Source organism: Phaenicophaeus curvirostris, chromosome 9 (genome assembly GCF_032191515.1).
Source record: "Phaenicophaeus curvirostris isolate KB17595 chromosome 9, BPBGC_Pcur_1.0, whole genome shotgun sequence".
In the NCBI taxonomy this organism is placed as follows: Eukaryota; Metazoa; Chordata; class Aves; order Cuculiformes; family Cuculidae; genus Phaenicophaeus; species Phaenicophaeus curvirostris.
Window position 1 is genome coordinate 17,305,623 of NC_091400.1, and position 27,051 is coordinate 17,332,673.

Here is a 27,051-nt window from a genome sequence, read left to right on the forward strand (position 1 = left end):
CTCTGTCCCCTCACCAAACACACAGAGAGAAACAGTGAAAAAAACATAACACCCTGACCATAAGATCACCACACTGAAAGCCATATAACACTGTGTGTGGGTACCAAAGCTCTCCAGCTGACAGATATCACTATGGGAAAACACATCAGAGAAGAGTAACCATGAATGCTCCTACTGTTTATACTCAAGTCTGAGCTACATAATGTGTCATCGGGAAACAGCATCAGTAAGTTGCCAGACCATGCCTACAGCACAGTGGCAGGAGCCTGAAACTCATCTAGAATGAATTTAGCTGTTTTCATGCAAATAGCAGATCTGCACCTTTTAAGCACATAGATCAGCCCTGTTTCCTACAAAAAGATTTATTTTTCAATCCAAATTTATGTCTGCCTACCGGTGCTTCATCCCAGCACATAATATGCTTGTTGCTATGTGTTAACTCGAAAGATACACAGCTTCCCAATGTGATGTGCAGATGCTTTCCTTCACCATTGAATAAATTGCTTTCTGTTGTATAACCTTTTTCCCTGCTGCAGCATAACATACAATCAATCTGGTTTAGAAATACAAAAAAAATCCTCTTGATTGAGAAGCAAGGAATAATGACACATAGATGCAGATCTCCTGAAAGAAATACCCTCAGTATGGAAGAAATTAAACTCTCTTAAAATTGTTACTTTCATGAGGGATACCACACAGTTTTATAAACCCAAAACGAGAACAAGATCTGGCACAGAGCATCTGCAAATGAGTGGACTACTCAGCTGAGCCATGGACTACTTTGGCATTTTCTTTCCTGATGTCTCACAAAAGAGACATCTTTGCCTCCCTGCACCTCTATGAGTTGGCAACAGGACCAAGCTATAGTGTCCCTCAAGTAAAGTCAAGAAAATATATTTTTTAAATGTACCAGCCTCTCTGCAATGTAACTCATTCCTTTACACTGAAAAGGAAACAGAAATAGAGGAGGAAAAAAAAAGTAGCAAGACTGAAATGTTGAATGGTGTCCCACAGTATTCCTTAATGTCAAGGGAGGAAGGCGTTAAATAAATTGTGTGGGCATGTTTCCCTTTGTTAACAAACCAAACATCTGAGATTCTGTTACTTGCTGAGATGTGAAATCCCTCCCAGTTGTCCCAGCAGCTCAGAGTCCTGACAGAGGAGGAGATGGAGAAAACAGCAAAGGAAGAGCAGCTGTGAGTTTTCAAGCATAGTTTCCATTTGTTCCGGATGCCCATAGCAAAAGAACCTTGATTTTTGGCAGTAACCAGCCTGAACATGTTCAATTTGTTCTATGATGTGCCATGACACATTGATGGAAGGCAGCACACACTCCACTCACATCAGACTACCTTGAGGTTGTCTAACCTCCACTGATATCCATCAAGCCACGTGCACAAAAATTTCCGATCTTTCCCAAGAATTTCTTTTAGTCAGACTTCAAGATTTGCCTGGCCAAACTCTGAAATCTTATATTTGAGCCAGAGGACTGGCTCTCATCAAGAGCTGTTAATGAAGCAAAGAAATGACCCATTCGATTAGACCAACGAACCATTTCACTCTATGCCTGCCTGCAGTGGCTGGTACAGAGGATGCTAGCAATGGTTCCAAAGGTCTGTCAGTAACAGAATATCCTGTCTGGCCTGAGGATTTCCTTCTGAGTTCTTACTTTGGGACTGACATGCATCCCATTGCATTGGAGCTTCCTCTTTCTTTTCAAATAGGTTGGATGGCCATTATTTAAAGACTTGTTTGATTGATTGATCTATGCTGCTGTAGTTCTTCCTTTCACAATGTTTGTGCTCTCTCACCTTGCTAATTTCTGTTAGATTCATTAATTAATGTTGTATGTAGCTCCATTATGCTTCCTTATATTGTTGCCATGCTGAAAGTAATCTGAATTTCCTCTTCTCTACCCTAGCTCCTCAATTTGTTAAACGTTGCCCTTTAAGAACATACTTTCACAAAATCAAGTGGATAGTCCTGGTCCAAGCAACAAATCCCAATGAGAAAAGAGGCACTGCTGTTTGCATAAAGGCTTTAGAGAATGTGCTCCTAAACGCTTAAATCCCCTTTTCAGTTAAGCATATAAATCAGATCATCTTTATAAACTCACATTACACCAGTTAAACCTAAAAGGGAACATAAATTTGCCTATCTAGTCCCTCGGAATCTTTTAAGAGGTTCTCCTTCCCTTTCTGAGCCCACCACAACTGTTCCGGCACCTCACACGCTCATAAGCTACTGCAATGGTCTTTGCTTTGCCCTCTTCAGTGCAGTTTAATTCCATTTTTTTTGCACATGGGACAAATTCCATATAGAATCAAAGTTTGCCAGAAGGACAGATTTCCTTTGAACCTCTGATGGAAGAGAAGCAATAGCATTTTAGTGTGTCTCTAATTACAGCCACCACGACAGTTCATATGTGTAGCAATAAAAATAACCATAAACCTACCTAATCATTAAAGTAAAGGAAACAACTCCTCTCTGTACCATCATACACAGGTACTGGAGTTGCTAATAAACCAGGAAGAGCACTGAGGCACTGGAGGAGCATCTTTTCCATCTCCACAGTTTCTTAAACAACTTTAGAGGCATATTTTTATTAAGTGTATGCAAGGCAGATGATCTTAAACCTCAAAAAGAGTCTGTATAATAATTGTGTGCTCTTCTAATGCTCTCCAAAGACCTATTCAGAGTCCGTTCTGAAAGACAATAATATATCAAGAACTTCTGCAAACTTCCTCCTAATGAACACATGCCAATTTGAGACCAAGAATTCTGGCCCCCGAGGAGAAAATAACCACTGCTCTTAGTCTCTGGGTGTTTTGCTACTTTATTTCAGAGTGATTCAAAATCTAATTAAATTTCTAAACTCTAATGAAATTACAGAAGAAAAATCATTTAGGATTATATTATATACAATTACTCACAGCTGAAAATTACAGTTAGCCTCTTTCACCAGGATAGGGTCTCTTGAGAAATCCTTGTTATTCATATAACGTATAAATCTGACATTACTCCCACTATTTACAGGTCAAAGGTAAAAGCAGAATTAATTAAATGTATATATCCTGCCCAGTGGCTGGATGGCGGAGAGTGGGAAATACAGAGAGGGTTGATAAAAATGACTATGCTTGAAACCCATTTCCCAGTTTGGTCAAGAGTCAGAATAAACCTACTACAAAGCAGAATTTTATTAAGCCTGGCTTATTCTGATCCATGCTTTTCCTCACTGGAGGAATGCTGTGAATGAGAATAGTGAACCACATGTAGTCATCAGTGTGCAGTCAGCTAGCTGAGCTATCTTAGGCATTTTGTGGAGAAGTAGCAATGGAATAAGCCAAGCAGTTTTAGAGAGTTCAGCCAAATACTCAGATGTTGCTTGTCTGAAACGTTAGAGCCCTCCAAGACCACTGATTTGGGGCAGAGGAAACAACCCCCCACCAAAAAAGAAAAAAAAAAAAGTTGATATTCATGTTATTCCTTCCATAAGAGGTTCCCAGGAAACTTGGATGGGGATAATCTACAGATGAAATACGTGAGGTATGAACTTATTGGGGGGGGGGTATCTTATGAGGATCCTGATATTTTCCATCCAGATGCAGTGATTTTTGTTTGCTTGGTTTTGGTATTTTCAACTCTGATCCCAAAGAGAACCAGGATCAGCGAAAGAGCAAAAATTAATTACACACACATGCATGAGTAGGAAGAGCCAGGAAATAAATACCTGGCTCCGAACCTGCTGTAAGAAGCAAAACTCTGAGTTTTTTGACCAGGGTTTGGCCTGCACAACATCAGGCACTTGTCCCCAAGGCGCAAAAGGATGCTTACCAAGAAGTTAGCAGTGCTCATCAATTGAGCGTTAAACTAGACATGAAGGGGGAAGGGTTAAAAACAGGCTTGATAGAAAAAAGCCTGGGAATGTCACTCCAGTGTTTGAGGTTTGGTGTGCTAGCGAGGCCCTTTGGTCTGCCACATCAGAGGAAGTGGGGGATAGCACTCCAAGTGCCAGCAAAGACACAAAGGTTACTGATGGGTTAGAAAGTACAGTGAGTACAATTTCTCACTCACAGCTTGTCAGAACAACTAAATATTTGTGAACATCTTGTTCATTTGCAGTAATTTTTCCACACACATCCAGTCACCGGCATACTTTTTGGACTATAATGGTCCTATTAAAAACAGATTTCTGGAAGGAGGGCTTTACAACCGTAATTTACTTAATGCTATAAGAAACATCTGTCTTGTTAAGATATGAGATTCTTCTGAGACCAGATTGCTCAGACATTCCTTGACAAATAAGAGGAAAAAAAAACATCCAAGAGTTTTTTCTCTTAAAACTTCTCACTCAAGATAAATGTCAGATTATTTTGATTGGAGCATATAAGCATCTATATGAAATGAAGATACCAGACAGCAAAGGACTCATCTAAAGCAGATAAGTACATCAAGAGGCAAAAGCAATCACAGAGATCCTCCAGAGACCTGTAATGCAAAAAAATGTTCTTGTGCCCCCCACCTCTGAAGGATGGACCTGATTTGAGCTGGGAGGTATGAGTTCTCTTAGCAAAAAGCACTAATATTTACTTGTATGTTTTGCTTTCATTCAGTTCTGGAGCAGGCTAACCTGTTTGAAAATATGAATATTCCTGAAAAACAGAAAAGTCTGTGTTTTCACTGTGGTTCAAAGAATAAGCTTGACTCCTATCAGAAGCATCATCTGCTAGCAAGTTCCTGTTTTTTGGTTCCTACTATGTTAAGATATTTTTTTCTCAGGTAGAAGTTCTTTTCCAGGAACTGTCTTGCAATGGTTTTGCAACCCTGGTGAGTTTCTTACACTCTGCTGCTGTAAAAGCTGACTATGAAAGAGAAATATTCAGCCAAGTACTCCTCTCCTCAAAATGTTATGATAGTATTCATGTTGACTTAAAAAAAAAATAAATCTAACATTGACAGAGATTGTCTCAGAAGATTCTTCTTCTAAGACAGAAAACCCATTTGCATCTTCACGGATTTAGAAGACTTAAGCAGAGACCAGTTCATTGCAGTAGGATTTTTTCAATTTTATAAAAATAAATGTTAGTATTTAAAAGTCCCTTGGAGAGCAAAACAACTGAACTAGGCTGGGACTGTTGGCTGTTCACTTTCCCCACAGAAGGGACAGCCAAGAGGGGAGCTTATTTATATGTTGAACTTAAACCCAAAAAAGGGAACTTCTGTTTGCAAATGTTACTACTCAGGATGTGGCTGTAGTTTCCCAATACAGTCACGTGATCTGCTTTAGCATGTTGGGTTTTTTTTCCTAAAAAAAAAGACAACACGGAAGATTTGAATTCAGAAAATTTGTGTGAAACCACGCTGTTGTCAAAAGTTCCCAATGACCTTACTGACAAGCTGGATATCAGTCCTAATGGCGTTTCTTCTTCTCTTACGTAAGTGATCTATCGTATTTTTTTTCCATCCTTTTTGAGAGCTTTCCTCGTCACCCCGAGCTTGCTGGGGTTATTTCCCAGTCTAATTGTATGCATGTTGTTTAAAGCTTCATTATAATTCTGTTCCTCGGAGAAAGGACGTTCTTTGAGACAGTGGGGTATTTTGCTGAGTTTTCTAGCTAACGTTTCCTAGACTGAGTGGTAAAGGGTCAACTGTGCACAATCTAGAAGACATCATGAAGCATACCTGCACCTTTGCAGAAGAGATAGCAGAGCTGCATCCTGTTTGGTACCGTGTATAAAACAGTACTTCAGTAAAGTATAAGAAAAAAGTTTGTGTGTATGCTACCTGCAAGCTCCTTTTGGTTCCTGTGACTCTCATTTACAGGACTTCAATGCTCCTGACACAGGTTGCTTCTAATACTTCCTCCACTTTATGCAGGGAAGAAGTGGGGCTCATAAATAGGAAGTGTCAACAGGGATCATATTAACAGGGGGACTAAGGTGAACTAATGGGGAGGATGGAGTTGGCAGCAGCTACAAAGACAGAAACATACATGGGTTATTATAGTCTCTGAGACATTAGTTAAGAGGGCAAACACCCTCTGGTGGCAAAAGCCTCAACTTTACCTAATGGATACCTCCCACACTACCTTAATTCATGTAGAAATTCATACAAAATCATCACCTACCCTCGGGGAATCACACAAGGGCAGTTTGCCCCACCAGAAGCATGCAGACCAACTGTTCCAGCTTGCATTTAGATTAGATATTAGGAAGAAATTTTTTGACTGTGAGGCTGGTGAGGCATCGGAACAGGTTGTTAAGAGAAACTGTGGATGCCCTATCCCAGACAGTGTCTAAGGCCAGGTTGGATGAGGCTTTGAGCAACTTCATCTAGGGGAAGGTGTTCCTATCCGTGACAGAGGGGCTGGAACTATATGATCTTTAAGGTCCCTTCCAATTCAAATCATTCTATGACTCTATGATATCCCCTCCTGCTTCAGATTCCACAAGCAAAGCTATCCATATCTGTACAGCAGTGCTCTATCCTCCTGTAGTCCTTCTCAGAGTACACATAGGAATTTGCTGCTCTCATTATCCTTTCTGCTTGATGGGGCAGAAAGTGAGAAGGAAGCCACATGGGAGCAGGAGGCTATAGAAGCAAAGGGACTAAGGCAAGTGCTGTGCACTAAGACAAGGTACATGTTGTTTATCATTGAAGTTTATAGCTTGAGTTTTTCACAAAATCTCATATGGTGGGGAAAATGAGCTCCCTGATCTTATGCCCAAATTGCGTTCTGCACCACTTTCCTCACCTCCATGCATAGCAGGGCTAAGCCTGCTTGGGGATTCACTGAGATCACAGATCAGGGGCTCCCGGTCTGGTGTATTTTTTTGCAGGTCCATCGTCTGCTCAGCAAATTCACCTTGAGGGAATTGACCGCAGTGGGCAGTTTGAAGCAAAAGCTTCCTTAGCTGCACGCCTGCTTACAGCATACCTGACACAGCCCAGTTCCTCAGGCAAGCTGCTGCAGCAGATTCACACTTACTTTTTCTCCATCCTCCACCTCTAATGACCTCTAGACCTGTCTAGTCTGCAGTCTGATTGTGGGACTTGCTACCAGCAACAGATGCACAAAAGCCTTCCCCCACTGCTGGAGGCAGAGCCCATGCCTGTCACCAGCCTCCCGGTACTGCTAGGGCCCCGGGTGGCACATCTCTATTACAGCGCCAGTTGCACACTACACCCAAGTCAGGCACGCAGGAGAGGTGAGAAAGTACCATCAGTTGCTTTGGGACCCTTTGAAAAATGATCCCCAAATCACCTATGTATAGACATCAAATTAATCTGCAACGTACTTTCACCTAGAAACAGTCTCCAAGTGTAGGTGGTTTCATCAAGGTACGGGAGTTATTTTAAACCCATTTAGTTTAAACCCAGGGACAAGGGGTCAAAAAGCTAGCAAGGGGACCGAAGTACTGCAGAATCTGGGGCATCATTTCTAACCCCTCCATACCAGGAGGTTTGTGTATACCTCCAAACTGAAGACACGATCTAGGTCAACAGCAACAAGCATGTATTTGAATTAGTCAATCCACATCTTCCCACCTAAGAAACTGAAACAAACAGAAGGTGGATATCTAACACAGTCCTCGAAAGCAAATGTTATTTAAACAGCATTCAGTAAAAGATATTAAACCTTAATTAAAACCATATTGAAAGTATGAATTGAAAATGTTCTTTCTAGTCCTGTGGGTTTTCTAAAGATTTCCCTCCCTTTTTAAAAGAAACTAATAATTTAATCTTAATATATTAAACTGACCTACATGAAATATTCCATGTAAAATATTATTTCTGCCATAAAACACATAATCTGTCACTGGTTTAAATCCATTAGAAAGCATACATTAAGGTCTATGTATTATGATCATTAGGATAATAAAAGTAATACAATACTACTTTTATTACATCTGAATTTAAAACATTCTTCATATAAGCACAAAGAATAATTAAGGGGAAAGAAGAAAGGGTTTTTCTTTAAAATTTATAATGAAATAAATTCACAGGCGAGAGCAAAGAGACTGGTTTTTAATCCGGAAATTCAGGAACTATGCTTTTCACACCCACTGTGAAGTCTTAGATTGTTTAAAAAATATTTTTTTTCCTTGTAACTTTGAACCTTGTCATATAGTATAGCCAGCTTTTTGTAATCATATCATATTCTCCCCCTCTCACAACACCCTTCTCTGAGAATCATGGCATTTTTGGAGAAAAAACATCTCCACCTGTGCAAAACAAGGTTCTAGACATTTTAATTATGAAGAAGTTTGGCAGAAAAAGGACTTTCAGCACATAATTGTAGCTCTCAAAACAACTTTGCTTTAAAACTCAAGATTTTTTTAAGACCACCTCCAGATTTTTTAATGAAAATTTGGGATTAGAAATGTAATTAAGACCAGGAAATAAAAACAAATCTGTTGTGAGCCACTCAATATATCAGACTTTTCTGACACAACCATAGAAGCCTCATAACTTACACTCGGCTCAGCAGAAAGTTTCAGCAGTCTGAAAAGCAGACACAAGATGGATTTCTGTAAAGATACCAAAATGGTTGGGTTTGGAGTGGGAGAATTATGCTTCAAGTTTAAAAACAATCATATTTCTAGCTTTCATTTTACTGGACAAGAAATGAAAGCACAGCCCTCCAAACCTCCAGTAAATGGAATTATTTCTCCACAAGAAGTGGAGGAGAGAGAGGAGACGTGAGCTAGGGCTTACAATGTTGGACACCTTAGCAGCAGGAAAATCGGATGCATTTAAGAGCTTAACATCCCACTTGAGTTTCAGTCAGATGATATTCCCTCACAATTTCCCACTACAGCAAGGAATAGCTATGAAAAGATGATGCATGCAGAAGAGCTATCTTCCCAACAGGTCCCATATGTACTGCCACCCAGGCAGTGGATTGCTAAAGAGCAGTAGCTGTAGGAGAGGGCTTCATGTTCTGCCTGAAGCGTGTACAGGAGGCAGACATTTCATAGCACGCTTTTTTAAAATGTAGGAGTCCTATCTGCCTTTAGAGCCTTCTCATGTTCCTGGCACCTCATGCAGCTATATATCAGTAACGTCATTTGGAGCTATTTGAAAAAACTTCAGTGAAAATATTCTTGCATGTGCATCACTGAAAAATATTTAAGTGTACCCTCTAAGCAACTTCCTATAATAAGCAAGCAGTACTAAAATGAATCATGACATCTCGCCTTTTTCCTGACTTTTTTGTTTGCTTGTATGGAAAATTCTGAATCTGTTTCCTTCAAAAAGTATGTGGGAAATGTTTTCTTCAAAGCCACTCCATTCTGAGGGCTTGAGCACAGCTCAGAGGCTTTATGGAAAAGGGAAGGGCCAGGAGGGTGCCCTTTTGATGAACAAGGAACTTGGCATGGGAGTCTCTGAAAAGGCTGTTTTCCAGCTCATAATTTTCTTGCAAGAGGAAAAAAAAAAGTCTTTTCTCTGGTAGCAATAAATCACATTGTGAAGACTTGAACTAAGAGCAGGATTGGGATTCATGTTTTCTGGAGAAGAGTGCTGAGGTGTGCTGTATCTTCTGTTGTTAGCATGTCTTACTAGTTTTACTACATCCTTAATCTTTTTTTCTTATTATTTATAGCAACTTCTTGTGTATACAGCTTTCAGGCTTGCAGTGAGGAAACTTGAATGGAAATCGCACTAAGGCAATATAAATGTCTAATTTTTTTTTTCTGTTCTGTCCAAAACACGGCATGTGGCGGTCATATTCCTTGGATGTCCTCATTAACTTGACTGATAACACTTTACTACTCCAGGAAGCCTCAGATACTTTCTTAAGCTTTACCAAGATAAACCATCCCCTTGGATACAGCCAGATACAACATTATTCTTGAATATAAAGCATTCTCCTTGATGTCCTAACAGGCTAAAATATTTCCATTTCAGATTTTCGGACAGCAAAGGTCTATGCTTCTGGAAACTCAGAGGAGGAAATAGGTGAGTCCACAGTGAGATTTTTGCTTCCAGACAGTAAGGCAAAGCAAATATAACAGAAATGAATGTGCTTAAAAGACTTTAGTACTTTTTATGTTCAGAAGATAATTATCTGATTGCAGGTTTGTACTTCGCCTAGCACAGCAGAGTCCTGACGTGTCTGGGGCTTTTAAACTACTCTTAGGCAAATATAATGAGCATAGGGAGGACTGAGCCTGGAACACAAATCCTGAACACAGGCAACCTCCTACCCGGCATATGACGGTAGACTCTACTGCATATACAACAATGCAAAATTCCAGTATGGTTCATAGCTTACACTAAAAAATTCTCCTGCTTCCTCTCAGCCAAGATTTACAGAGGCAGAATAGTTGAGCAGGCCAGGAGGCTGGGGACTGGGAGGTGGAGATTAAGCTGTGCATGTGCAGCTGTGGGAAGCAGGGATAATACATTAGCAGGGTACACAAAGTGGCAAGGTAATAGGGATAGGGAATTTCACTCTGGATGAAAAATAGAGCCCTAGCTCTAAAACTCAACTGAGACTTGCATGCACCAAAAGCTAGAGTTGTTCTTTATCACAAGATGGCATTGAGCCCTTTCACCACAGGTTCACACAGCCTCATCACATGCAGGGGGTTAAAAGAGTAAACTCTCCTCAGTTACCTAGTCTGGCTCAACATCATCAGACTTCCTGAAGAATAAATATGATTTTTTTTTTAGGGATGCATTTAAATACTGGAAATATTTTTCTGCATCTGAAACACACAGACTGTATTTATTAATTTATAGTCTATACTCACTGACTTTTTTCAAATTTTGCAGATTTCACATATGTTATTCTAGGAGTTACTCTGGGAGCATTTCTAGCAATTGGTTTTGTAGCACTAATAATCTGCATGATCAAAAACCAAATGATTGACAATGTCTTTGAAGGTAAGAAAAAACATTCCTGATTTCTTATCCAGAGATCTAGATCTCCTTATATTCTGATATAGCAGATCAAAGCCTCAGTGTTAGGAACTGTGTGTGTACTATGGCTCAGGTTTTCCTTTGAAGAACTATTTTTAAAGTTTCTGAAGTGCTGGAGTCTCTAGAACTGCTGATTCACATTTTAGTATCACGAGCTCTGCTCTTTACCCTTACAAGAGAAACAGAATTCACTTCAGCGTACTGCCTGGGTATCTCTTAGAAGATTTTTTTTTTTAAAAAACCCAAATTCTGTCTATTTAACATAAGTTAAAAAGCCTGTTGGTTTTGCACAATGGGCAAGAGGCTTGCTCACGCTTCCTAGCCAAAAAAACTATTTATTTTGCTGATTCTGTACTTTTCCTTCAAATGCGACTGTCTGACTCTAAGATAGGCAGTTTCCATGAGAGTACACAGCAAAACTACCTATAACTTTTCCACTGTGACTGTTTTTCATTTGAAACAGGAGAAGTTCTTTGACCTAACATTGCAACTGCTTTTAGCAACAGCTCCTTCTGACCTTGGATAGAAGTTAGTCACAGGCAGAATTTGTTGCATGGGCCTCCCCAGAGGCAATGCTGTTCCATGGACCTCCATATTCTGCACAGAGCCCCTCTTACTTGACTGAGCTCCTAAGTACTTCACAGAGCATTGAGGAGCAAATATTGCTATTTCTTCCATTGCTGAAATACAACTGTCATCTGTGGAATGAAGTAACAGCACACAGTAAAACTCAACTACTACAGTTAAGAGCTAGATATAAAAACAGCACAGCAAATACATTAGCAACAGATTGTGGCAAATGAGGAAATGCAAACTCCTAACAGGTCGACCAAAACAAGAGTACAAACTGTACCTTTTTACAAAAAGTCTTGTGACTTTGCTAAGGCAAATCTTTGCAGTCTACATTTTGCTTGTCAATAGAGGTCTGTACTCACATGAAAATTTGTGTGTGAAGGAAACCATAGCAGAAATCAAAGCAGTGAGGCAATCTCATTAAATATTTGGGGAGATAATCCTTACTGAAAGAAGATACAACTCTGAGAAAATCAACATAGAGATAGTTCAGCTAGAAGAATAAAGAAGGGCTGTAGGAAGGTTGCATGACACTACTAATATCAAAGTTTTGCCTCATAAAGGATGGCTGAGTCTTTACCACCTGTAACTATGTTCTCTTGGTTGCATCCTCACAACTTCTGAGCAGGCCTATCACCACTCTTTTCCTGGTTTCTTAACTAATCACATTTTCCTGTTCTCTCTTTAGAGTCAGATGGCAAAATGGATAGAAGGTAAGAGTCGTTACCCCGTGAATTTTCTGAGGCAATGTGACACACAAACTGTAATGTTTAACTCCTCTCTCTATTTATTCATGATGCTTCCCACAACTGTGCTTTGAATGATAACACGTAACACACCTGCAAGCCTCTGGAGGACCATGGTACACAGTGTATCCAGTGTATCTCTGTGAAAAAAGGAAATTCCTTTTAACAGGGTTTGATTATAATAGGAAACTAATTTTAAGAAAAAGCAAAGAACACCCAACTTATTTTTGAAAATGCTGGATGTTCTTTGACATTGCTGGAGCTTTTCCACATATTTTTCTGAAATAAGCTTTTTACTATATTGTCATATATTCACAAGGTCTTTAGATTAAAAAAAAACAAAAGAAAGGAAAAAGAAAAAAATGTAAAACAGGATAAATGTTTATAAATGTTTCCCAGATTCTGTGTCTGGATCTCAGTCCTGAGAACTCCCTTCACTCCACGCTCTTACAGGTCAAGGTCATGCAGCAATGATGCCTGCTGGAAGGGAGGCATTTTTGCCCTTCACTTTCCTCCCTGCTACCCAGGAACAATAAGACCATTTTAGGTTTTGAGTACCCAACAGGTTCACAGGCAGAAGAGATGGTGCTACATTGCTTAGGCAATGGCTGCTCCTCATCTCCTCCAAGGAGAGGCCAGAGGGTAGAGATGTACAGAAGTAGGAACGTTTGTCTGCAAGTTGCCTGTTGTCTCATGGTAATCTACAGATGTGGACATGTTTTTGTGTCCCTCTGTGACATTTTATAAGAGGCTAAAAACCCCCAAACATTAATTAACTGGCATTCTCATGAATTGAAAGCAACAGCTGTACTCAATGACCTAAGAAATGGCTTTTGGCCTCTCTGAGAGCTGGATAGAAGGATGTCCCCACCACAGTCGTTCCTCATAAAGACAGCACAGCATATGTAAACACGCAGTTGAAGATCAAAGGAAGGGCATCCCTTGTAGCAAGAACTTCAATGTTTTGCCTGTCCAACAGAGAAGGGACCCAGCCGTAAAGCATCTGTTATTTTTCCAGGGAGATCGTTCCTTATCATAATACAACTAAATGTCACAAAATGTTTCTTTTCTAGTAACACACTATTCTCTTACAAGACACTCATACTTTCTGTGCATTAAAAAATAGATTTGGATTATTATATGGCCAAAAGAACAAACATAGACTATCCAGTAAACTTTCTGGGATATTAAGGACAGTATAGGCATTCTAATAAATGGGAAGGTCATGAGAAAGAGCTAAGCTGAAAAAGAGAAGCCAGAGATCACAGTCAAGAGAAAATGGAATAAAGAGAGAAGAGGAAAGACAAGAAAAGACACAGAAGGGAGCAGATTTACCGCCTGGATGAAATGCAGATGGTATGATCTATGAACTGCGACACATTAGACTTTTCTACCTCCCCTTGTTTTTTATTATGTGTGATATTTTCCTTCAGAGACAGTCTGAACAGCTATGATACCATCCGCTGATCTTTCTAGGGGAAGTGATTGACTTTGTCATGGCAGCAAAATTTAACATTTTTAATGATGACCTTACACTGACTGCTTTGATGGTTCCTCATCCCAGTCTACAGGCATTTGCTAAAAGGTAGAGTGAAACTTCCAGTATTATGCCAAAATTTTGGTCTTAAGGCTGGAAACTTGACATAACACACAATCTCTTTGCCTGAGAGCCACTGACACTGGTCAGTGAGAGAAGTTGCAAATCTACAATGTTTAAGGGCAAAATTATGTATGTTAAAGATGATTTTTTTTTTTTATTAAGCACAAAATAACTAAAAATCCAGCATCATTACTTAATCATTTGTATTTTTCAATTCTGCTGTGCCAATGAGTAATTTACTAAGAAATCTTTGTTCTCATTCACTTCAGAGCATTTATGCGCTACTCCTTCATGGCTCACTATAGGATTCTATAAGACAGGTATTAATTTGAGGAAGCCTCTGACAGTAAAAATACTACCAGATCCACAGCAAACATTTAAAAATGCCCCTATAAACTAATCCTTAGTACTTGCACTGGTAAGTGCTACAATGTTATAAATACGTAGGAGATTCCTCAAGAAAATCCAAGCTTTATGCTCATTTTTATCCAATTTATTTTTCCCCATATTTCATAGGGATAGTCTTCCATTTATTTAGGGCACTATACACTTGTGATAATTAGGTCTAAACTGATTTTAGCTACTTGCTTCAGTTCCCTGGGGATTCTAACTCATGGCATTTTTAGGCCAATGTCTGGTCCTAATAAACCCTTTGATAAGGCAAAGTCCATTGTTTGACATCACTCTGTTCTGGTTTTAGTCCAGCTGATCATACAGCCATCCTGAACCCCTCAGGGACACAGGCAACATGAAAGCCTCAGTGATAATCAAGACACTACCCTTTTAGGATCAGAGAGGAGAATTAGCATATCTTCTACAGACAACTTCATTTTTTTCTTGACTAATAATGATGATTAGTGTTTGTGCAGGGAAAAAAACACCTTAATCAACTGACAGAGCACTCAACAAATTCATCCTCAGCCAAATTTTGTTTTAAATTTCACATTATTACTTCCACAAGCATCTCAAGCCATTAAATAATTTCTCTCCCCAGCTGGCATATACTCTCAATGGGTGTCACCCAGCACTGCACCATCCCAGCTGATGGAGTTGCTAAGCCTCGTACCAGCTGAAGGTCTTGATGCAGATAATCTTTTATTCTAAAACCTTAAGATCTGGTACTGAACCTAGACCAACGTGGTGCAAGAACAGGTTTCCACTAAAATCAGAAAGCATTCTGATGTGTCCCCCTTGATAGTTTCCCAAATAGTTAAAGCAGAACTGTTTCTACAGCTACATGACACTGACAGATCATTGTGAAACAATTAACTGCATTTACCTCTTTATTTAGTCAGGTACTTAACACTGAGATTTAAACAAGTGATTCATAATGGAGTAGTCTTAAACTCAATGGGATATTTACTAACACTTGAGAAAAGAAAGAGGCTTGAGGCAAGCTTCAGTCAGCTAACTAAACTGTAATTTAGTTGCCAACTGACGATTATTTAATGTCCTCTTTTTTAATTAATAGCTCACGTCAGTTTCAAATGCCATCTTGGTGTGAGCTTGGTAAATTATAATGCCTAAAAATTTCATTGACGTTTAATGTATTAATAAAAATGTCTGGGCACATTTAATGCTGGCAATATTTTGAGTTAACTACAGTGCATGGCAGCCAGATTTATTTTGACAGAAGGAGACAAAGAAAGAGACATACAGAGACAAGGAGAAGGACAGAGAATGTTTACCAAAATGGAAAAGGTACATATTTTAACCTGCTGCAATTGCAAAAAGGAATCTGTTGCCTCAACACATTCTGGGCAACAGCACACACCAAAACTCTCAATTCTACTCATTGGGTTCTACAGGACCCCATGTAAATCACTCAGCAGGAGATCAGGTTTTAAATACAATAGACAAATCATTATGATGTTTGATGGAGGAGAGGAGGAGCTTGGGAGCTGCATCAACCAAGTGCCAAGCGTATTAGGGATTTTCATTTGGTACTCAAAGTAGCATCTAGATGTTCTCATATATTTTCCCACTTGAACTCTTCAAAGGGACCCACTTCTCCTTCCTTAGCTAGACTGTGCCTGGGGAACACAAGGTACTCCTAGGAATCAGAGTGTTCTCTAGGCAATTGGAGGAGGGCTTGGAATGTTATCACACCTTGAAAGCCCCCAGTCTCCATACTGACTAACTCTAAAACCAGTACCATGGATAATATGAGATGAAATCCACTTGGAAAATACAAACATCAGAGATGGATAGCATGGCAAAAACTAGGTTTGGGCAATCATTTGCAGGTTTGAATGTTGAGCTGCAGTTTCTTCCAACTAGCAGAACTGTCTCGGCCTAAACATTTGAGCCAAGAACATTTTTCCTAGTGTTTTGTCGTGTTCAACTCTGCACTGACAAGCAGAGATACTGAACAGGAGGCTGATCCAACAATCTCATGTCCCTCAAAAAGGTTTAAAGTCAGATAGAAAGAAAAATCTCTTCTTTTGGAGAGCATAGAAGTTTGTTCAGATCTATATAGTCCAAACTAATACCGTGAACTACAAAATGCATCATTTATCAAATAGGAAGCCAATGGAGTAGGCATGAGTCCGTCATACCACTGACAGTATCAGTTGCAAATGAGAGACACACCCATCTAACCACTAGAGTCTGAACTCACAAATAAACTTAACTGGACACCTAGTTTTGATGCTAGGGTGCTTGACAAAGCTCCAAAATTTACAAATCAAAATCCTCAAGTAAACACACAGTGAAAGAAAAGAAAGACTTAGGCCTTGTCTGAGCATATCACTGGAACAGTGGTGCACAAGGAAGAAGAATCAAGATCTAGAACTTACCTTGCACAGAACGCTGGGCATTGAAATGCATTGCAGCAACTCAGATACTGCATCTGCTATTCACATGTAACACTATACAAACAGCTTGCAGCCAAAGAGAGATACTGTCTTAGCCATTCTACTATCCATTGAAATTATATCTGCTTAAGATGCAAGCACATGCTGCTGCTCTACTATAGACAAGTTCAATCATAAATTACTTAAAGTAATAAAATAATGTGGTGCCAAAAATAAATCCGCAAAGGAATTGTCTTTATCCAGTTCCACAGAAGATTTTTATACAAAGAGAGCAGGAAACAGGGGCCGGTGGTGTTTTAAGCCATGCTACAGCAACTGTTGATAATTTCACTTTTCAATGAAGTACTTCCCTCCTGTGGAAATAGGTCACACTTGGAAGCAGATGTTTTCTTTGCACTGACCTGACTTTAAGAGGGCATTTTTCCCAGCAGTAAGGTATCTCACTTTTCAGCCTGAAGATACCTGGAAGGAGGCTAGTTCATTCTCCAGCTTTCATTGAAGTTGTAGCCTTCCTGCTAAGACCCCCATTAAAATGTTAACATAGGATTTCTTTGGACACTTTTTCAGAAGGAGATTAAATCAATTACACGTTACACAAAAATGTGACCACTGAATTGGCAGTCTCTAAAAAGCACTAACAAACACTGTCGACTGCAGATAGATATGAAGGACACATTTTCCTAGGCATAAATCTATGTCTGCCATATTTTCCCAGGAGATGGGTGCTACAGCATCCCATCTTTATCTGCAAGATTACAGACTCCACCTTCCAAGTTTCCTACTGCTTAAACATGCTTCCTTAGTTCCTTCCAGCTGTCTCTTATCATTCTGATTCTCTTCCAACACATGGAATGCAAGTAAGAAATACAGGCATTGGAAAGGAATTTGTTAATGGGTGTTAATGGTAATGGGCACAGCCATGGGTATTCTGAGGAAAGTGTTGGAGTGTTACCAGTCTTACTAGAAGAGCAAGAACTGGTACAGAATGGTTTGAAAAGGTGATTTGGCTTAGCCTTTCCTGCAGAGTCCCAGCTGCTCTACCTGTTCCCAACCTGACCTTCATACATTTAACAGTGAAGAATCCTAATTTTCAAAAAGTACTTTCTTCTTTAAATGTAATGTATGACTCTGCATTCGCTTGACCTGCAACTGACTGAAATTGCAAATTCAGCTCACTAGGCTTGCACAAAAAACAAAAAAGCAATAATAATGCATGCTATTGCAAATAAATGTAAGTATGACCAGAAATGGCCTAAACAACACCATGTGTGTTTGTGTAAATGTTAAAGTGAGCACATGATTTCAGCAGAAGTGACTGTCTTAACTCCTTGCATGTACACATTTGCAGAAACAAACTATAAACACTCATTCTGTGTTGAGGCAATGGTCACCAGTGAGTAGAGAAATAAACTGGCTTTGCTGCCTGATTCTGTCACTGTTCTGTCTAGCTGAACTTGTTGCCATCTGAACAACGTTGGACAAGTTATATTGGCTCAGGCTACCCTTTCCATAAAAAAAAAAATTAGTCTTTGCATCACACACTTCAAAAGGAAGGACACTAAGCTTTGCACTGTGCTCACTTTAAAAATCAGCACTAAGACACTCCGTAGGCACTTCCAGGCTCTCAGTTCCTCTTAGCTCCATTCCTGAAAGGAGGGAACATTTCATATATAGACACATACGCACACAAAGACAGTTTTTATATATACATATACATATAGCCCAGACTGTTAGGGCGAGACTAATCCATTAAAACCCTTTCCAGTGCACAGCAAACTTCACTGATGCCAGTTACCAGAATGATGGGCAGAGGCACCCTTCTGGCTATTTTTTGCTCCTCCCTGGCCACTCTCCACATTCCCTGGGAGAGCATCTGGCCCTGGATGCCTGTGTTCTCTTCAGATCTGGGGGCTGCATTTGCGAGTGACATTTTCCCAGCTGCCAAACACAGAGGAGTCTTTACTTCTTCCTACCCCTCTGCACAACTGTTTGAGGCTAGTCTTGAATAGCTCTAAATCATTTGTAAGAGTTGGTTTCAAACCTGCTGAGTCAGGAGAATGCTTTGCTAGTAACATTCAGACACCTGTTGGAGGCAATTCCTTCCATAGCTGTCGCAGTCTCTGCTGGCAAACCTGCTGGTGCCACTGACTCCAGCAATAAATGAGTAACCCTACCTTCCCCTGGAGCTGCTGTGAGTCTGGATAAAAAAAAATAAAATCAGAAATGTTTCTGGAAGAGCACCCTCTTCACTCCTGTCAACAGGCATCCAGGGTAAATCAAATATTAGATGCCACCAAGCCGAGAACCCTCCTGCTCCCAGGCAGCGACTGTCTGCTATTCAGACTGAGTAGGTTATGTTGATGAGGGCTTGTCAGAGAGGTGACAACATGGGATTAACTAGGAATGAAAGCTGCTATCATAGCTAAAGGACAGCTTAAAAACAAAACAAAACAAGGCCTCCTCACACAAGACACTGAGTGCCACAGGTCTCAGCCAGAATGGAACAGTATCAAAATCAGAGAACCTGCACGTTCCAGCTCACAGAATTCTCTGTACCCCATTGAATTTCTGGACGAGTTCATGCTAAACATACGAAAGCAAGATTCACTAATTTCAGATGGACTCTTAGGAGCCATTTTTTCAGTGACTCCTGAGAAAATAAGATTATTTATAGATCCTTTTAAAAAATCACATATATAGTCTGTCAGATAATTTTACTTCAGTTCCCTGATCTCTTACTCTCCAAGAGTTCTGCCTCAAAGGACCTATACTAGGTATCAGCAAAGCTAAGTTTGTATATCTACTGGCTGTTACTTATAATCACTTCCCTCCATGTGCAATTTACAGCCTAGTGTCAGAGAGCAAATAGAAGACTGCAAGAAATGAGCTAGTATCAGACAAAGTGATGCTGACTTCTGCCTAGAAGGCTGCAAATGCTTGGGAATCCATGGAGTATTTCTCATAGATTCACAGACGTTTATAGGCTTAAAGGCCTTCTATAGGGGTTTAAGTTGGGCTTAAACACACTCCACAGAGGGCAAAGCTTCAATGGGAAATTTGTATGGACTTGTAAATGGAAAAAGACAGAAAAACACTACTTGAAAAGTAACTAGGTTATTTTTTTGTGCATTGAAACAACACCTGACCTGCTCTGAAATCCAATTTACTACATAGATATTGAACTGCTAGTGCTGAAGAATAACTACTGCTTTAGATAGTAATTCTGTTTCTAAAGTGTTTGTGAACTGGTTCCTTTAAGTGAGCTTCTATCACTGCCTGGAGGCGAGGAAAACGGAACAATTCAGTGTCCCATCTCCAGACACAGTCCTGCTCCACTTCCTCTCCCTACCAGCACAGCTGCATATTCTGGTCAGGCAGTCACACATCTCCACTGCTTTAGGGAACTGGCCCTGCCAAAAATCTATGCAGCATAACATAAAGATAATTTTCAGAGATATTGGGTTGTTCAAGGACATCTGGCACAAGGGAAATAGTGAGATATTACAGCCAAGGTGCTGGGGAAGGCTGGACCATCCTTGCCTGCAGCAACTGGCATTGTCAACAGTGAGAAGGCAGCATCATCAAGAAAGCCACTCTTCTGGTGACTTAACGACTACATTGGGTTACACAGAGAAGAGCGCTGGCCTCCACACCTCCCTGCCCCCTTTTTGTCCTCTGACACAGGCAGGAGAGGGATTAAGTGAGCATCCCTGAACCTAATCCATTGCTGATTCATGCCAGTTAGCTCAAATCACTTGTTCTCCATTAATCTATTTTCATAGCCAGAAGAAGAGGGAAGAATTGTTTTTTTAATGGCTAAGTTCCAGACGGGCAGAAATCTGTGTAATTTAGTTCACATGCTTAAATCTATGTATTTTGTGTGAAGAAATTTTGGCGAGTTCATAAGCAAAGGACATATCAGGTCCCCGATTATGTTTTGGAATGTCTCTCCTTTCTGGGAAAGGGAAGCCACAAACTGTTTGGAACAAGCTGAAAATATTGCTGCATAACCATGAGAACATGGGTAATAACAGAGCTATATCACTAAAAGAAATTCCTTGGGTCTGCAAAGTGCCAGACTGGTGCAGGCAAAGGAGGGCTGAGACATTCCCCAGGTACCTCCAGCATGGCCATCAGGCTGAGGGTGGGTAGGCTGGCTGGCAGACACTGGTGAGCTTTTGCACTTCAGAGGATACCTTCTCTGGATACCCTGGAAGCTCCTCAAGGGCTGGGCAAAGCAGGCAGTACAGGAATTTAGCTATGGAAGTACTGCAGGACAGCGCTGAGTTATGCTAACAAGTTCTAGGTCCAAACTGCAGGAAGAAATAAGGGATGAAACAGCAAGAAAACAACCCAGGAATTTCCCTGTGATTGCAGCCCATATATGCCTCACCATATAGTTTCCCATGAACTGTATGCCCAGTTCAAACTGGAAAGATGAGAATTAGGTCTTCACACTTTACTTTACAGACTAATGGTTAGTGCATTGAATTTCACATGAGCAGAAAATTTCAGCACAGCTTTCTAAAAGATGTGTAACAAAGCTTCTCTCAGAGAAAGAAAAAAAAAATCTGAGGGAAATGATTCCCTGACAAACTTCCCATGAGTTTATTCTTTAGCAAAGTCACCAGAAAATGCTTAATTAGTGTTGAAGGAAAGGAACTATGATAGATACCATTTTCCAATGGAGTCATGAGATCTAATAATATAAACAAGTTGTGGGCTGCAACACAAGAAAAGATCTTACTTCCAAGCACTGACACTAGATGGAGTAAAACTGAATAAAAGATTGAGAGCAGTGAAGAAAAGAGAAAGGATTAAAAGTTATTGCTTTTCCCCAGCTGCTAACGTGTAACTTCTTTGAATGCTCATCTTTTATTACTGCTCTGAAAGCCGCAATTAATATCTCACTTTCTATACTTTGCAGGTCAAACATGGGATCAAGCCAAAACAGGTATGTTCCAGAGGAATGGGGAGTCTAGTGGAACAGGGAGACACAGTGACTGTACTAAGCAGAGATTGGAAAGGCACATCTGCCTAGATAAACAGAAAGGTCATGCAGCTGTGGGACTACCCCGAGTTCCTTTTGACAGCCCAGACATGCCCACAGGTCAGCAAACACTCTGCACAGCAGAGTGTTTTGATTTGTCAAAAAAAAAAAAAAGCCTTTAACACAGTTTCTCACAGCATTCTGCTTCGGAAACTGTCAGCCTCTGGCCTGGACAGGCGCACACTCTCCTGGGTGGAAAACTGGTTGGATGGCCGGGCCCAGAGAGTGGTGGGAAATGGTGTGAAATCCAGCTGGAGGCCAGTGACAAGTGGGGTTCCCCAGGGCTCAGTGCTGGGTCCAGCCCTCTTCAATGTCTTTATCAATGACCTGGATGAAGGCATTGAGTGCACCCTTAGCAAGTTTGCAGATGACACTAAGCTGGGTGGAAGTGTCAATCTGCTGGAGGGCAGGGAGGCTCTGCAAAGGGATCTGAACAGGCTGGACTGCTGGGCTGAGTCCAATAGGATGAGGTTTAACAAGGCCAAATGCCGGGTCCTGCACTTGGGGCACAACAACCCTGTGCAGTGCTACAGACTAGGAGAAGTCTGTCTAGAAAGCTGCCTGGAGGAGAGGGACCTGGGGGTGTTGGTCGACAGCCGACTGAAGATGAGCCAGCAGTGTGCCCAGGTGGCCAAGAAGGCCAATGGCATCTTGGCTTGTATCAGAAACGGTGTGACCAGCAGGTCCAGGGAAGTTATTCTCCCTCTGTACTCGGCACTGGTGAGACCGCTCCTCGAATCCTGTGTTCAGTTGTGGGCCCCTCACCACAAGAAGGATGTTGAGGCTCTGGAGCAAGTCCAGAGAAGAGCAACGAAGCTGGGGAAGGGGCTGGAGAGCGGGTCTTATGAGGAGCGACTGAGAGAGCTGGGGTTGTTTAGCCTGGAGAAGAGGAGGCTGAGGGGAGACCTCATTGCTCTCTACAACTACCTGAAAGGAGGTTGTAGAGAGGAGGGAGCTAACCTCTTCTCCCAGGTGACAGGGGACAGGACAAGAGGGAATGGCCTCAAGCTCTGCCAGGGGAGATTTAGGCTGGACATTAGAAAAAAATTTTTCACAGAAAGGGTCACTGGGCACTGGAACAGGCTGCCCAGGGAGGTGGTTGAGTCACCTTCCCTGGAGGTGTTTAAGGCACGGGTGGATGAGGTGCTAAGGGGCATGGTTTAGTGTTTGATAGGAATGGTTGGACTCGATGATCCGGTGGGTCTCTTCCAACCTGGTTGTTCTATGATTCTATTCTATGATTTTATATGATTTAACTGCCTTGTCCTCCAGCTTCCCAGTTGCATACCCAGAACACCCTAGCATAAGGCCCAGGCATACTATGCTGCAACGCAGCTACCCCTCCATTAGCAGGTAATCCAAATAGTAAGCTAATGAAAAGATGCAGCCGTAATACATATCCAGGAGCTGCTCAGCTGCTCCTCACTCACATGACAAGACAATACTGAGAAGCAGCCTAAATGATGGTAATCCAGAATTTGTAACACTATAAGCAGGTCTCATAGCAGGATGCTGCCCTAAAATGCATAGCTTGCTGCTAGTGAATTCCCAGTAGCGGTGAAGATGTCCTCTAGAAGTCACCAAAACATCCAGAATCATACACGTGTTCTGTTAACTCACTTGGGACAAACAAGTACCTCCAAAGATACAAAGGAACATCTAGGAAAGGGAGGAATATCATGAATGTAATTCCAGCAGCTCCATTAATAATTTTCTAGAATTCCCGTATTTCTTAATCTGATTATCTCCAGCTCAGCTTTTACAATGATGCTATGAATCATTTCAGGTAAAACCAAAGCCAGAAAGTTGTTAACCTATGATGTTTCTTTCTTTTCAGAGATGTCAATGTACAAGGAAAACAAAGTACAAATGATCAATAATACTTTTGCAATCAACAGTTACCTACTCTGAGGATCAATAGAAGTCTCTCACGCACAGTCAGGAATCTCACCAATACCAACTCCTTTCTTTGTTCTTTAATTGAAAGACTGATTGATTGATTACAGGAAGAGCTTATAGTGCATGCTAACTTCAATCACCTGCACACAAAAAGCCTGCAGTCCCCAACAGCATGTATATGAAGGAAATGTGTGAGGAGAGGAAAACAGATAAGATCTTCTCATTAATAGATCCCATTTAGTCTGCAATAACTTTAAGATCAATTTCTAAAATCAATTAAATAGAGAGTAATCAAAAAGGTAGCAAAACATTTCAGCAGCAGACTTCATGGCCATGCCCATATTTCAAGACAGGTAAATAATGACTTAAGTAACTTTAAAAATCATTCAAAGTTGAAGCAAAACAAGGCTCCTCACATGTTTCAGGAAATACATATTTTATGTTAATAGGAAAACATTTAATTAATTCTAAAGTTACACATTTTTTAGCTTTAGGATAGACACCTTTTGTGGTAGTGCTAATTCAGCCATTTTAAAAGAACTGTGGCCATTTAATATGAAAAAATCCTTTTTGAAATGTTTTTCAGTTTTGTTTTTAGAACACTGAAGTGAAACCAGTTTTGTAGACTACACCAAAAGTTTCTAGATATCTGAAACAAAACATTTCACGTCGACATTCTACAACAAGCTAATCTGACATTTGCAAAATTCAACCAACCCTGGTTTTCAGTATAAAACAATGCACTAAGTTCAACCAGAATCTGTGAATAATTTCAGTTTCCCAGCTCCTTCATTCTTCTTCTAGCCTTATATATTCTGTTGAACTTGATTTCATCAAAATTGCTTTGCCCAGCTCCAACTACATGCTTCTTACAGTGGGAGTGACAACAAGAAAAATTAGTTTTTTTCTTAGAACATTGAGAATAGTTTAAGTAATTTTGAATGCTTGAAACCCAGGTTACTTCGTATACTCATTCAAACTTCTATCAAAGCTGTGAGCTTGTGGCTCCGATCGCAGTTCAGAAAATACTGCTAAAGATTCTATTCTGTTTAATCTACTTCTTTCAAGAATGCTGTATTATAACAGACACTGTCATCACAAGGTGCAAGAAAAGGAAGAAGATTTTTGTATTTCAAGTCAGGTGTTCCTTTCAGCTTGTGAGGACAGGGCAGCAAATATCAGCTGTGGGTGCTCTGGGAGCATTTGACTAGCAGCAATGCCATGTTGGGTGTCCTCTGCTATTCCTACAGCTCCTTCCAGGAAACCAGCAGGACTCAGAGACTTAACAGCCTCAGGCAGACAGCATGCACAACATTAAGTAATTAACAATATTTCACAGGCATGTCTATTACGTCATAGCATTACAGAATTACCCCAAGAAGGATGTTATTTTATTGCAACTTATAAATAACTATTATCCAGATCCAAAGATCAGAAAGATCTTCCTAAACTTTTACCTCAGGTCAATGTCCATAGACATATGGAGTTTTTAAATCTATCATCTAACATAAATTCCTAAAGTCTAAACCAGAGTCTGCTCACAGTTATGCCGTGTGGCAGATCATAATAAAGTTCTTAATGGTTCTTCACTACTGTAATATAACAGAAGTTACCCAACTTAAAATAAAAAAAAAGGCAACTGTTTTTTGAAGTCCAGCCCATTCAATAATCAACTTTCAGATAGTGAAGAGCTGCAATTAATCCCACACATTAAAGGCAGAGCTAATGTGTTGAGTCAGGGACTTAGAGTCAAGACACTCTCAGAGCATAATTGCAGAGCTACAAGAATTTTGTTTCTATGAAAAACAAGCTACTGTACTTCATGTAACTGTAAATGAAAGGACTTGAATATGTTTTCGTTCTGACCTCAGCAAAGCAGGTAATTTTTGAAATGTCCAAAGGAAACTGGATGGTAGTTTTTCCACACATTTTGGATAACAAAATGTAAGGTTTATTTTCAGAAAAAAATGATGTATTGGAATAATTTCCCTGGATTCCTAGATATCTGTGACTCAGTTCAGTAACACTGCAGTTCATTAGTAGCATTTGCTAACAGATAAACTAAAACAGTACTGTGATACTTGTAAATAATTGTGTGTGTGCACATGTGTAAGTGAATAAACCATCTTGTAAGGTATCTGTTAATTTATTTGCTTCCTTTAGTACTATTTTAATTAAGACTTGGAACAGAAGAGAGCATGTGGTCAGGAACAGAAGCTATTACCTTCCTTTATTTGTGTGAACAAATGTTTCTTTCACATCATTTCAATGCTCTATGGGAAATAGAGATGAAAATAAAAAAAAATGGCAGGTTATAAGCCATACAGGAGAAAGGCCTAGAGAAATAAGGTTAGAAATCTAGATCAGGCACATGTGCTCGGATGGTGAATAGATTACAAGTTCCCAAAAACTTTTGGTGTGTTCCTTGGCTCCCTGGGTATGGGAAAAGGATGTGCAGTGCTGAGACCAACAGCTGGGCAGGGGTCACTGGAGCTGCTGCTTCTGCTGCCACTGAGAGGTTTGGGCACACTTAGTTGCTGCACAGGGCTGCTGTGGGAGCCACAGTCAGTACCCAATAAAGCCTAACTCTCCTACCACATAACTGTAGCAGCCAGCCTGACTCTGTATAGACAAATGAAGCTGCTGCAGCTATTTTGCAACCCAAGGAGTTGCTAGTTTTGCCCATTTCTACAACCAGCTTTATCAACAACTTCTGTCACATCAGCAGCTCTTGAATTTTGGCCAAGCTGCACAGCACTGCTCAGAAATAATCAGTGAAGGAAAACTAGAAGAAAGGGAAGCATATTGGAAGCAGTCAGTCAACAGATGAAAGCCACTGTTAGTTCCACTAATTCTTGATCAAAGATGCAGCCTTGGCAGTCCACAACCAGCACAACAGGCATCTGCACTTGCCTGTTTGCCTGTCCAGCACAGTTTACGCTTGCCCATGCTGAGCTGTGCCTGAGGTCACAGGCATTCCCCTGAACGGATAACAGGGAGAAGAAATTTCAAGTCAGGGTTTGGACATATGCCCCAGTTATGTCATGCTGGACCTGCAGCCTTCTCAGGCAGATGCACAGCAACATAATGGTGTTTGTGAATAGAGTTATTCAGATGAGAAGACAGTTGTAATTACAAGAAGTAAGCTAAGAGGTGCATACACAGCATGCATTTCTAAAGAGATAATGATGCAGCATTGGCTTTAATTACAATGAATGTACCACAGCAACAGTGGGAACATTCAGGTTAAATCCTGCTATGAGTTGCATCAATGCAAATCAAGACTAACCACAGGAGCGACATGGCTTGGTGCAGCACTCACTCACATGGTAATAAATCAGACAAAAATACACTGCACTCAGTACTACTACACGGGTAGAAAAGAAGTGCCTGTGGGAGGAGTCCTGTAAATCAGACCTCACTGATATAAATCTGCTC

General features: G+C 40.5%; 1 protein-coding gene across 2 annotated transcripts; it reads left to right on the forward strand.

The window, feature by feature from the left end:
- Positions 1–5,183: 5,183 nt before the first annotated feature.
- On the forward strand, positions 5,184–25,764 carry TMEM273 (transmembrane protein 273). Of its 2 annotated transcripts, XM_069864123.1 has the most exons (6): positions 5,282–5,435; positions 9,913–9,963; positions 10,783–10,893; positions 12,191–12,215; positions 21,592–21,618; positions 23,552–25,764. In XM_069864123.1, exons 1-6 carry the CDS (start codon positions 5,381–5,383, stop codon positions 23,592–23,594), a joined length of 312 nt encoding a protein of 103 aa, XP_069720224.1. In that variant the 5' UTR covers positions 5,282–5,380; the 3' UTR covers positions 23,595–25,764. The 2 variants fall into 2 exon arrangements, with proteins under 2 accessions (XP_069720223.1, XP_069720224.1); XM_069864122.1 differs by lacking the exon at positions 12,191–12,215 and having other exon boundaries at positions 5,184–5,435.
- The last annotated feature ends 1,287 nt before the right edge of the window (positions 25,765–27,051 follow it).